General features: G+C 41.7%; 1 protein-coding gene across 3 annotated transcripts in view; it reads left to right on the forward strand.

Moving 5' to 3' along the window:
* The window catches only part of GSTCD (glutathione S-transferase C-terminal domain containing), a 173362-nt gene extending 160494 nt beyond the window's left edge, over positions 1 to 12868 (forward strand). For all 3 annotated transcript variants that reach the window (XM_040418246.1, XM_040418245.1, XM_040418247.1), the window contains 4 exons: positions 974 to 1107; positions 1753 to 1783; positions 11768 to 11837; positions 12631 to 12868. In XM_040418246.1, the coding sequence (XP_040274180.1) occupies positions 974 to 1107; positions 1753 to 1783; positions 11768 to 11837; positions 12631 to 12767 (372 nt within the window). In that variant the 3' untranslated portion in view covers positions 12768 to 12868. The remainder of the gene's footprint in view (positions 1 to 973; positions 1108 to 1752; positions 1784 to 11767; positions 11838 to 12630) is intronic.
* Positions 12869 to 14155: the final 1287 nt, after the last annotated feature.

Consider the following 14155-nt stretch of genomic DNA (forward strand, 5'->3'; position numbering starts at 1 on the left):
AACTCTGAAAGATGATATGAACAGAGGAAGTACTAGAATCACACATTTCTTTGCATCAAAATAAGGAACAAATGGGGTCATTTATCAACCTGGTATAAAGTAGAACTGGCTTAGTTGCATATAGCAACCAATCAGATTCCACCTTTCATTTTTCACAGCTCCAATGGAAAATGAAAGGTGGAATCTGATTGGCCAATTCTACTTTACACCAGTTTGATCATTTACCATTTCCAGTTTACCATGCCTTTAGTTGTGATATGTTTCCCACCTAATCCAGAACTATATAACCACCGACAAAAGAGACCCCCCCCCCTCCCCCCCTCATGAAGCATAGACGGATTACATGGCCACATGTCCTGTCGGAAAAAATGTAATAATGATGTTATTTTATAGTTATAAACTAGTCATTAGTATTTCAATACAGCAGTGTTGACATTATAGGAAAAGGGTTCTCGGTCTATTATAGAGGAAAGTGACGTTTTTATGGATAAGTCTTCGGTATTTGGGTCTGGCCTTGTAAATTAGGAACACTTGGCATTTATAGCCTCAGTCTGCTTGCAGGGATTAGTATATATGAGAAAGCTATTGTTATTTTCTCTGTTCCGTCCTCGTCTAAGCTCCCTTGAAAGTTCTCCCGTCAGTCTTATTCATCAGTAAAAATAATTTCCCATTGAAAGTGTATGTATCCCAGATGAAAGAGGAGGGGACTGCCGGAGCATGGTTAGCCATTATTGGCAAACTGGTAGTATTCCGAGCATCTCCAGATTAATGCAGGTAACAAACAGTCTATTACCTATGAAGAGCTAAAAACCACACTTGTGACATCTGGCTTATCAGTTATGTGGTAGACCTTGTTAATGGAATTATTTTATGGTGTTTTCTAGAAGCATTTATGTCATGTGATACATAATTTCTCTTTCCTGCTATGTGCTGTAATTCTGTGTACTGATCTCCCTGGACATGTCCTTTGTAGGTAGCACTACATGCATGTGGAGTGGCAACAGATATGGTGATAGAGCACTGCATCATTGCTAGAGCGGCATTCGTCATCTGCCCCTGCTGCTATGGTTTTATCCAGAATACAGTCAAGACCACGTTTCCACGAAGGTAAAAAAAAAAAACTATCTCCGCTAAAGGGGTTCTCTGGGAGTTTCGTATTAATGGCCTATCCTCAGGATAGGTCATCAATATCTGATTGGTGGAGGTCCCTCTCCAGACACCACCAATATTCATGACCTATCCTGAGTCAGTTAAATCTCTTTTTTGGCCCATTTTGCTAGAGGGAGAAACAAGTTACCTGATAATTTTGCACACCTTGATATAGGGTCTTGATCTCCTTAGGCCACACCATCCCTCATTACACAAATACACATCACCTGATATGCTTCAATCCAATAAGCCTTCCAGTTTATACAGCTTGGAGTTGGAAAGTCTGCATACAAATGATGATATGGTTAAAATACTCACTTGCCTAATTGTCCACACAGTGTATAGTGATGCCATGTTGCTTGTATGTAGTATATGATTGTCAGCTTTGGATCTGTCAGCATTTTATAGCGCCTGTCATAAATGTTCTAATTGGCCTTTGCTGAATGAAGGCCGATTAGATTAGGTGCCGTGTCGTGGTGTCCCGAATCAGAGAACCTAAACTGGTAAAATCATGTTCATGATTCATAGACTCTTTATACTATCATATTGTAATAGTTGGGTTTATTGATCCTATCTCTAACTTTCTTATCTTCTTGACTGCAGTTGCCGCTTCCAGAATGTACTATCTTACAAGGTAATTTTCTATCATTACATTTTCATTGTAATTGTAATCTGATTTTTGTATCACACATGTTTGTATATTGGTACTGTAGGTACTGTACAGTACATACAATAGAGTTATATCGCAGTATAGAAACCCATTTATTAAACATTTCACAGCTCTTTGTCATGAAAACTTACAGTGGTTCAATGGAAATAATACCGAAAATACTTAATAGTGCTTTATTATAAATACATTCACAAATACCCTTCATTTGTTATAATGACTTAGAAATAAAATGGCCGCCGTCCTAATAGTACATACAAAACCTGTCCTAATCACACATGAGGACAAGTTACTTCACAACACTGAGCTAAAGAACTACCTCATCCTCCTCTCTGCTCTGCTTGTCAGGGATTATGATCCTGAATACAGATGATAAGATCTTCAGCTGAATCTCTGTGGGAATGAAGAGACATGAAGTACAGAGAGGATGGACAGGACAGACTGTGGTAATGGAGACTGCATACAAGTGCTGCTGCTCATTAGTCTCACCCCACCCTGCTCTCTGTACTTCATGTCTCCTCATGAACTCCATTCCTACAGAGATTCAGCTGAAGTTATTTTCAGCTGTATTCAGGATCATGTTCCCTGACAAGTAGAAGAGGAGGATGATGCATCTCTTTAGCTGAAGTAACTTGTCCTGCTGTGTGATTAGGACAGGTTTTATGTGTACTATTAAGACGGCGGCCATTTTATTTCCCCTGATGATTGCTTCCTAGACAAAATGGGTTGTTATAACTAATGAAAGGTATTTGGGAATATATTTATAATAAAGTAGTATTTAAGTATTTTCAGTAATTGTATTCTAATAATTCACAGAGAACCCCTTTTAAAGGAGTTTTCTCATGATGAACATTTATCACTGGTGTTAAGCGAACTTGTGGTTTCAAGTTCGGTGTACAAGGTTCGGGTTCAGGACTATAAGTTATGGTCCGCGGAGTCCATAACGGAATTTTTAGATAATCCAAACCTGAACCGGATAAACGTCTGATGGCAAAGACCAGATAGATAATTAGAACGGGCTTCCCGAGTTCCTTGTCTTTCCTCATTTCACTTTATAGCACTCGGCCATTTCCATCGGCCCCATAAACATTGCATTGAGGAGCACCACACCACACAGGCCAGATTGTGGGGGATCAGAAGTGAATGGAGTGGTGAACCGATATAGGCACTAGTGCTTCATTCAGAGAGGGAACCCTTGTTCTTGGGATTGCGGGAGCTCCCAGTGGTCATACCCTCCAAAAAACCAATATTTATTGCCTATCTTGTGAATGGGGGATACATAATTTTCATTTTAATAGAGAGGAAACAAATATATGTCCCTGTGTGTAGATCCATCTTTCAATGTGGAAGAAGGCCGAAAATGTAAAAAAAGTTGTAGTTCGTGTGTGTCCACAGACAACACAAGGGCAGCTTAATGAACAGAAGTCCTCCCTGGACATATCATTAATGAAACAATATACTCTCAAAGCATACTTCTGGCTAATCCCTTTAAGCAGTGTGGGAGGTTTAATTTTCCTGTAGGGTCACCGACCTCCTGGCTAATGAATTCTCAGACGAGGCACTCTTTAGTCAGATTAAGCTATTTTGTTGTTGTCTTGGTAAGTCAGCCAGGTCATATTCTCACAGCTAATGCTCATATGATTTGTGTCTGAAACGTGCATGTTGCCAAGTATTTGCAGCCCAGTCCTAAAGAGCAGCACTCCCGCGCAGATGCTTCGGGACCAGAGCAGCTCTAAACCTACCATTGCTGGTGAAGAGGTGCTTTATAAAGAAACTAAAGCTCCGGGGCTGAAATGTACAGTGGGGAGCACTGGATCAGATGCAAACTGAATCACTGCCTTCACTGTGGTTGAAGAGGATCTGTCTGCTTTCGAAAATACTAGTATTCTGGAGCATCTCATTTTAAAAATTCTGTGGTGTGCTGTTCCTCTGTTATTCCTCCTAAATATATAAATAAATAAGCAGTTTGGTTTACCAGTTGGTAATGTGTCCCTGTACACTGTCCAGTCAGTTCTGCTAGTGCCAGATTGTCTAGGGACATGCTCTTTGACAAGACGAATAATAACAGCCAGTTGCCAATTTATTATATGTTGTAGGAAGGGTAACAGAGGAACAGTGTAACACAGAGTTGTAGGAAGCATGCTCCAGAATGGCTATTACATGGGGAATGCAAGTAGTTACAAAGGGTACTTTCACACTAGCGTTATTCTTTTCCGGCGCTGAGTTCCGTCCTAGGGGCTCAATACCGGAAAAGAACTGATCAGTTTTATTCTAATGCGTTCTGAATGGAGAGCAATCCGTTCAGGAGGCATCAGGATGTCTTCAGTTCAGTCTTCTTGACTGTTCAGGACGGAGATAATACCGCAGCATGCTACGGTTTTATCTCTGTCCAAAATTCCAGAACACTTGCCTGAATGTCGGATCCAGCATTTTTTCCCATTAAAATGCATTAATGCCGGATCTGGGCTTAGTGTTCCGGCACAACGGTTTCGGCATTGCGGTCTGCGTATGCTCAGACCACAAAAAATGCGGAAAAAATAAATGCCGGATACGTTTTTTCTGGATGACACCGGAGAGACGGATCCAGCATTTCAATGCATTTGTCATACGGATCAGGATCCTGATCCATCTGAAAAATGCCATCAGTTTGCACACGTTTTGACAGATCCGGTAGGCAGTTCCGGCGACAGAATCCTCTGCCGCAAGTGTGAAAGTACCCTAATACAATTGTGTCAGGAGAGGTGACAGGTCCTCTTTAAAGGCCATCTGTCAGCAGATTTGTACCCATGAAACTGGCTGACCTGTTCCATGTGCACTTGGCAGCTGAAGGTATCTGTGTTGGTCCCATGTCTATATGTGCCGGCATTGCTGAGAAAGATTATGTTTTATTATATGCAAATGAGCCTGTAGGAGCAATGGGGGCGTTGCCGTTACACCTAGAGGCTCAGCTCTCTCTGCAACAGCTGCAGCCTCTGCCCTTAGATTGACAGGGCCAGGCAGTATAAATGTCATCCCATCTGGGCCTGTTAGTTAAAGTGCAGAGCACACGGAACGCCCCCATTTCTCCTAGTGGCTCATTTACATATAATAAAACATCATTTTTCTCAGCAATGCCGGCACATATGAACATGGGACCAACACAGATACCTTCAGCTGCCAAGTGCACATGGAACAGGTCAGCCAGTGTCATAGGTACAGATCTGCTGACAGATGCCCTTTAATGTTGAATTCCATTACATGCACAAACTGAACTGCACTTTATGAAGTTTACGAATCTGAAATACTCAGAGGAGTTATGAGTTGGGCCACTGTTTATAAGGGACAAACATCAGTCTTGTGAAAGTTCTGCGCTGCTGTAGATCTCTGGAGAGCGCTGCCTTTGAAATGAATGGGACTGTGAAAATATGTGCTATTCGTTCTGACAATGAAGTCCCAGTTGGTCCCACCAAGGACGTCTTTTCACACGACATCATATCATGCACATGAGCTGTATTATGTAATATACACTGCTCAAAAAAATAAAGGGAACACTTAAACAACACAATGTAACTCCAAGTCAATCACACTTCTGTGAAATCAAACTGTCCACTTAGGAAGCAACACTGAGTGACAATCAATTTCACATGCTGTTGTGCAAATGGGATAGACAACAGGTGGAAATTATAGGCAATTAGCAAGACACCCCCAATAAAGGAGTGGTTCTGCAGGTGGTGACCACAGACCACTTCTCAGTTCCTATGCTTCCTGGCTGATGTTTTGGTCACTTTTGAACGCTGGCGGTGCTTTCACTCTAGTGGTAGCATGAGACGGAGTCTACAACCCACACAAGTGGCTCAGGTAGTGCAGCTTATCCAGGATGGCACATCAATGCGAGCTGTGGCAAGAAGGTTTGCTGTGTCTGTCAGCGTAGTGTCCACAGCATGGAGGCGCTACCAGGAGACAGGCCAGTACATCAGGAGACGTGGAGGAGGCCGTAGGAGGGCAACAACCCAGCAGCAGGACCGCTACCTCTGCCTTTGTGCAAGGAGGAACTGGAGGAGCACTGCCAGAGCCCTGCAAAATGACCTCCAGCAGGACACAAATGTGCATGTGTCTGCTCAAACGGTCAGAAACAGACTCCATGAGGGTGATATGAGGGCCCGACGTCCACAGGTGGGGGTTGTGCTTACAGCCCAACACCGTGCAGGACGTTTGGCATTTGCCAGAGAACACCAAGATTGGCAAATTCGCCACTGGCGCCCTGTGCTCTTTACAGATGAAAGCAGGTTCACACTGAGCACATGTGACAGACGTGACAGAGTCTGGAGACGCCGTGGAGAACGTTCTGCTGTCTGCAACATCCTCCAGCATGACCAGTTTGGCATTGGGTCAGTAATGGTGTGGGGTGGCATTTCTTTGGAGGGCCGCACAGCCCTCCATGTGCTCGCCAGAGGTAGCCTGACTGCCATTAGGTACCGAGATGAGATCCTCAGACCCCTTGTGAGACCATATGCTGGTGCGGTTGGCCCTGGGTTCCTCCTAATGCAAGACAATGCTAGACCTCATGTGGCTGGAGTGTGTCAGCAGTTCCTGCAAGATGAAGACATTGATGCTATGGACTGGCCCGCCCATTCCCCAGACCTGAATCCAATTGAGCACATCTGGGACATCATGTCTCGCTCTATCCACCAACGTCACGTTGCACCATAGACTGTCCAGGAGTTGGCAGATGCTTTAGTCCAGGTCTGGGAGGAGATCCCTTAGGAGACCGTCCGCCACCTCATCAGGAGCATGCACAGGCGTTGTAGGGAGGTCATACAGGCACGTGGAGGCCACACACACTACTGAGCCTGATTTTGACTTGTTTTAAGGACATTACATCAAAGTTGGATCAGCCTGTAGTGTGTTTTTCCACTTTAATTTTGAGTGTGACTCCAAATCCAGCCCTCCATGGGTTGAAAAATTTGATTTCCATTTTAAAATTTTTGTGTGATTTTGTTGTCAGCACATTCAACTATGTAAAGAACAAAGTATTTCAGAAGAATATTTTATTAACTCAGATCTAGGATGTGTTATTTTTGTGTTCCCTTTATTTTTTTGAGCAGTGTTTATAAATGGCCTCCTTTGTGGAGGAGCAATTGTTCCTTATATGCGAGAGTTGTACTGTAAAGTGGTGGATATATTGGCTTAATATGTCAAGCCACAATGTACTGAACGTCCGTCGCTTTACATGACTCAGGCCTCATGCACCATGTATTTTTCGGTCCGCAACTTACAGATTCACAATATATGGATACCGTACGTGTTGCATCAGCCTTTTTTTTGCGGATTGATTGACTTTATTATGTCCGCAGTCCCCATTTTGCGGGCAAATGTAGGACATATTCTGTCTATTTGCGGAACGGACATACAGATGCAGAAAGCACACGGATTATCTATGTGTCTTTCGCATCTGTATGTCCCTTCCACAATGCGGACCACTGACCCATTGAAGTTGATGGGTCCGCAAAAAAATGCGGACAGCAGACAGACCACATCCAGTACTTTGAGGATCCACGATTTGTGGACCGGAATTGATCTGTGTGATCATCACAGATTGTCATCCATTGCAAGTAAACAATTAAGGTTCCTACTGAATGACAGCAAGCAGAGATCTTGAAAGTCATAAGGAACGATACAAAAAGTATAAATATAAAATTATTTAACAAATAAGCATATGACCTGCTTGCAATTATAGTCTGTTGGGAGATCGCTTTTGCAGGCTATTCCTTGTCCTGTGCCAACCACTGGCTGACTAACAAGCTGTGTTCCCTCCTTTCTTTGTATACTACTCACAAAAAGTTAGGGATATTTGGCTTTAGGGTAACATTTATGGAAAACGTAAAAAATTCACGCTACAGTCATATTATATCATGGAAGTAGAAGCATGCAATGGTGATATCCTCATCTCAAACAATTTATTGAAACAAAAGTGGTGGGTATACCCCCACAAAAATGTAAATGTTTTAATAACTTGTCATGTGGCCTTGAGCATCAATTACAGCTTGACAACAACACCTCATGCTCTTCACAAGTCGACTTATTGTCTGCTGAGGCATGGCATCCCACTGTTCTTGAAGGGCGGCCCTCAAGTCATTGAGGTTCTGGGGTACAGAGTTACGAGCCTCTACACGGCAACTCAGCTGATCCCATAGGTTTTCAATGGGATTCAGGTCTGGAGAAAGTGCAGGCCACTCCATTTGAGGTACCCCAGTCTCCAGCAGCCATTCCCTAATGATGCAACCTCGATGAGCTGGCGCATTGCCGTCCATGAAAATGAAATTGGGCCTGTGTTGTTCATGCAGAGGCACAATGACTGGATTAATGATGCTATTCAAGTAGTATGGACTTGTCACTGTACCATTCACAAAGTATAGGGAAGTTCTGTATTGACTAGACTCATCTGCCCACACTGTAACACCACCATCACCAAAAGTTCGTCTGGTGACATAAGTGGCTGATGCACAGCGCGCTCTTTGGCGGCCATCATTTCTGCTCAGCATGAATCGACTTTCATCAGTGAACAGCACTGAGGCCCACTGGTCCCTCATCCAGCATAGATGCTCCCTGGCCCATGCAAGACGATCACGCCTGTGCCTGGTGGGGTGGTCAGGTACTCTTGCAGGTCATCTAGCACAGAGACCACGTTGATGTAAATGGTTTCGAATGGTCTGACATGACACTTGGGTGCCCCTCACCTCCCTTAAATGTGCCTGGAGTTGTGTGGCATTCATCATCCGGTTCTGCAGGACATTGTTCACAATGAAACGGTCATTAGTGTGGGATATGGCAAAAGGACGTCCACTTCTATGCCTTCCTGTGACTCTTCCTGTCTCTCTGTATCTCAATTGCAACCTGCTGATGACACTCTGCGACACTCTAAGCTCAGTGGCCATTTCTGTTTGAGAACATTGTGCTTGAAGCCTCGCAATGGCAAGGTACTGTTGATCAATTTATGGACTTAGCCTTGACAATTGTCGAAAGACCCAATATTCAAGGCTAAACAGATTTAGGTGTTGTCTTGGTCTCATAATGTTAAAATGTGAACAGCAGAATGAGGAGGACTGTTTAAATACCAACTTTAATTGAACCAGGAAGCTTATTGGGGGATTCATGAGTCAAACACTTGTTGTGAATTTTGCCATTAAGCTCCTTGTTAGAGAACAGCAAGTTGTGCAAAAAGTACTGAAACATTGCACAGTTGGACATGTGCATTCAAAAGTTTAGAGAAGTTCACATTAAAGGGGTTCTCCAGAAATTAAGAAAATTAAAATACTTAAATATTATTTGATAATAAATATATTCTGAAATACCTTTCATTATTTATAATGGCTTGTTTTGTCTGGGGAGCAATCATCAGGGGAAACAAAATGACAGCTGTCCCTTTAGTTTACACTAAACCTACCTCTCTACTTGTCAGGGATTATGATCCTGAATAAAGATGATAAGAACTTCAGCTGAATCTCTGGGGAATTTAGCTCATGAGGAGACATGAAGTACAGAGAGAATGAACAGGACAGACTGTGGTAATGTGTTGTTGTGGTAATGGAGACTGTAAACAAATGCTGCTGCTCATTAGCCACACCTCCTCTCATGTCTCCTCATCATCTCCATTCCCACAGAGATTCATATGTATTCAGGATCATAATTCCTGACAAGCAGAGAGGAGGATGAGGCAGCACTGTGGCTCATTGTGGTGAAGTAACTTGTCCTCCTGTGTGATTAGGACAGATTTTGTGTGTACTGATTGCTTCCTAGACAAAACAAGCCATTCCAAGTAATGAAAGGAATTTGTGAATATATTTATTATAAAATATTTAAGTATTTTCATTTTTTTTATTCCTGGAGAACCCCTTTAAGTACACCTGTAAAGGTTAGAGTGCATTTTAGATTCATCCTGAAATTTCACCCACAAGCCAAATATCCCTAATAAACAAGTTCTGCAGCAGTTGAGGTACTTATTATAAGAAATAATGTACTCCTACTATAAATTCTGAAGAATTATATACCAAAGTTCCATGACCTGCATACATGAAGTCAGTTTGATGCTTTTATATGATCAAACAATTCCTGTAATATTCCTGTTGACGTGTAATATTCTTATACGTTACGGTGGTAGGGACAGTATCCCATATATGAACTTAACTCGCAAGTTTACCGCAAACCCAGAATTGCAAAAACTCTAAAACTGCAGGGGTCGCCGTAAACGCACTGCAACCCCTTTCATTTTTATGGCTACCCTGCTACACTGTGTTACTTGGTCACGTAACAGCGGCCAGGATTGCCATGTAGCCCTAGCCTTAAGGTCCAAGTTGTAACTGTGGCCAACTTTTCTTCCTTTCAATCTCCGGTCTGTGAAAGTAAAGACGTTTTTATTTGCAGAGTTTAGACTAGTCACATTCCTCTTTTATTCTGTGTATTGCTCGGCCCCAGAAGCCATTTAATAAGAATGTGAGGAGGATATGTGTTTGCACAGGCTGCAGGGAAGAATGCTTCAATTTACAGACTCAAGTGCTGCTAGAGACGTGTGGTACTTTTAATAGGTCTATTTATGGACTTAGCCTTGATAATTGGCGGAAGGCCCAATATTCAAGGCTATAGCCAGGCATTGTCTCCCTGGCTGGACAAGCAGATTTAGTCCTCTTGTCCATTAATTATCTTAGCTAAATCCCACTTTGATGGAGTTACACAGTTTAAAGATTTTCCTTTATCGCTTGCTCTGAAAGCCAATACTTCAAAAGTGGAGTGCGGCTAGAAATTCACATCTCTGCTTAATTGGGCTGCATGGAAAAATAAATAGGTTTTAAGGTAAAGTACCCAAGAGTAACAGGACCTGGTATCTTTTTCTTTATGTTGTGTGTAATGTACGTATTCAGCACAAACTGTAATATTTCTTAGTTTTTTCACTACTTTTGAGATAAATGATAAGACAGAGCACTGTATTTTGGTATAAAGAAATAATGCTTTTGTAATGTAAAGCGGCCTTTACTGGATGTACATCTGGTTCATGAAGGACTATTGGATTTCTTACTGAAAGACCTGCTGCCAGTGGTCATGTTGTGGTGGACCTAGTAGCTATTTTTACTATAAATATACAGTATATCAAATTTTTACACTTTGTTGACTATGAGTTTTGATAATTTGTGTTTGTTACTCATATCTTCTGCTACAAAGCCTATGCAATGTCAAGCAGGTATATTTCAGGAGCTGCTAGGGGGGGTCTACAGATTGCAACCATACAAAGATATGTATTGCAGTATAGTAAGAGGATGCATAGAAAACTAAAAGTGCTAAACAATTCATTCATAACTAGTGTTGAGCGAACTTTTGGTTTCAAGTTCGGCATACAAGGTTCGGGTTATCTAAGAGTTCCGTTATGGATTCCGCTACCACGGATCATAAGTTATGGTCCCTGGTAGCAGAATTCATGACGGAATTCTTAGATAACCTGAACCCGAACCTTGTACGCCAAACTTGAAACCACAAGTTCACTCAACACTATTCATAACATCTAATTTCCAGACATGCCAGAGCTGTGTGCAGGGGCTGGACAGAGACATGGGGAGTCCCATGTGGTTCCATACTACATACAGTTGGGTGCTGTATGAGTGTGAACATACTAGCAATACGGGATGCAATGAAGGATGTTGAAGTACAGTAGAGGCCTATGGACTCCTGGGTGTACAAACTGGTAATGGCCTCTGTTTGTGGAAAGTCAACATATTTTACCTGTATAGGGAACCAAGCTGTGTTTTGTACTTTCCACAGTTGCACAAACTTTTCGTCACCTTCTTGCAATGTCCAGAGTGGACCCTTGCAGTGATGAAATAGTGAATTCTTTTTTAAGACTTACCTTTCTATACATTTTATGTGTACATACTGTATATGTATTATGCCTCCATGACTGAGAAGATGTTCTTTTCTTATTTTCAGGAGCACATGGTGCTTTGTAGATTTGCAGATCAGACAGCTGTCCAGCTTCCTCCGGAGCGGAGGCTGATAGGTATGTATTGCATGTGTTATGCTGCTTACTTGTAGTATGCATGCTCCCTGTTTGTAGTATTTGAAGAACACTTAAGTAAACATTCTGGCTATTCAAATATCATTACACACGTACAGACTAAATGCTCAGCAAATTAGTGTGTGCGCACAGGGGCTTTAGATTTCAGTTACTAGTTGGAATTACCAGTGATGCTCTAAAGTTGAATCTACCAAGTACATACTTACATGCATGACATTAGAGGAAGCAGGATTTATGGGACATTGTCTCCAACTCATACTTGGGCCAAGAGCCAGCTGTTCTCCCATTCCACCTTCTGTCTGTAAGATACATGACAGTCTATGACCTTACTGGGATTCTCAAAACTGTTAAAGAGGTTGCCCCATAAGAACAAAATATTCTCTAACCACAGGATGGGAGATAAGTGGTTGATATGCATGCGTGTCTACCACTCCATTCAAACAGGTAACACGGACCTCCCATTGTAATCATCAGCAGGGCCCCTATTAGTTAGACCTTTGAAGATCAGACATGTATCCTGCATCCTGTGGATAGGGGATAAGTTGTCATGGGACAATCTCTTTAAGCAAGTAAACATATTCTGGGAAGAATACTGTGTCTCGTGAAGACCCACTATAGAACAGCACAGAGAAGGTCTATAGATCCTTAATAGTGTGAATATTATACCATATCTAAGTGATTTTACTCATTTGTCAGTATAAAGTATAGCTTTTTTGAGACTGAGTGTAAAGAAGCATTTGCTTGTTATAAATGGTTTTGATTTGTTCTTTTGCAGGGAAGAACTGCATGGGTTTGGTTGACCTGGATCGAGCTTGGGCTGCTGAGCAATATGGCTATAAAGCCCAAGTGATCTCAATGGAACCAGAAAGTTGCTCACCAAAAAATAATTTTATTGTTGGCTCTCCAATTTAGTTTTTTATTTTATTATTATTATTATCTTTTTTTACATATACTGGCCACATGGCAATTTTTTATGATTACATCCCATTAGAATAAAAATCATCAAATATGGTCATTTAATTTGTATGTCTTTTTAGTTTCTCAAATGCGAAATTTTGTAATGAAATTTGAACATCCTAGAGGTTTTCTTTTTCCTCTGTTTACAAACTCTAGACTTTAAAGCATAGTCTGGAGTCTGAAAGTGTTCTGCCGATCGTGCACAGGAGTGAATAGGGCTAGTCTGTAATACCAAGGAGGAGTAGGTGGGTTGCTGAGATTGGTACCTGAGGGTGGACATCTGTGCATAGCAGTACTATAAATGATATCTTATCTTTGGTAGCTCTGGTATAGATTTTGTACTGTGGGTCAAGTTTTTTTTAATGTTATGTGAATGAGCAATATATAAGTGTTTCTGTGGCACCCCAGATGTTGACTATTGCTCTAGGGCAAGCAGCTTCTTGTACTATAAAAATAATTAGGGAAATGGCTTCTGAAAGTTTAGTGTAACTAGACCAGTCTTCTCAACCTGGTCAAGTGTTGGTCCATGGGTGTATACTTGGTTATACCATGCTGCTACCAGTGCGCCCCCGCGTACTGAGTAATCAGCATTTATTAATACGTTACATGGTTATGAAACTCAGCTAAACTATGGTTTATTACAATACTACACTTTCCAGGGGATGATTTTGTTGTATATTTTACCTTAAGTGAACCTGAGAAATACCCATTTTCTACAGCCCCATAGCATGCTTATAAAGCTATATTTCTAGAATAGTGTTAATAATCTCTGGCTATATGCAATGTAATGAAGATCATTTGGCCTTCGCTCACCCTCGCCTTAGGATGGTATCCACACCCGCAATCTGTATTTCGTGACAGAGCCTAAAGGCAGATATTATGCACAGTCTGTCAGCTTGCCAAATCTCCCGCATATAAATCATGAGTTATTACTGCTATGCATATGTGAATATTGTACAAATCAATTGCCCCAGGCACAGAGGGTTTATTATTAATACCTGGAGTTAATAATTAGTTTTATTTCTTCATAAATAAGAATTAGTCAGTTTGAGCTCATGCTATTATTGAATACATAGTACACAGTTTTATCATAAGAAGATAGAGGAGTGTCCACTCTGTATAACACACATGCATTATATTAAAAGGATTTCTAGTCATTCAGGGACAGACTGAGAACTTAAAGTGGCCCTGGAAAAAAAACAACTAAGTGACCCCAGATTGACTCCAGGTCCAGATTAACTGAAGGCGGGACAACACAAATAGGCAGGGCCAACAGAAGTAGGTGAAGGCCAGCAGTACCTTAGTACAAAGCACAGTACCACCCAGCAGAACCAAATACCACA

This window comes from Bufo bufo, chromosome 2, assembly GCF_905171765.1.
Source record: "Bufo bufo chromosome 2, aBufBuf1.1, whole genome shotgun sequence".
Taxonomy (NCBI): domain Eukaryota; kingdom Metazoa; phylum Chordata; class Amphibia; order Anura; family Bufonidae; genus Bufo; species Bufo bufo.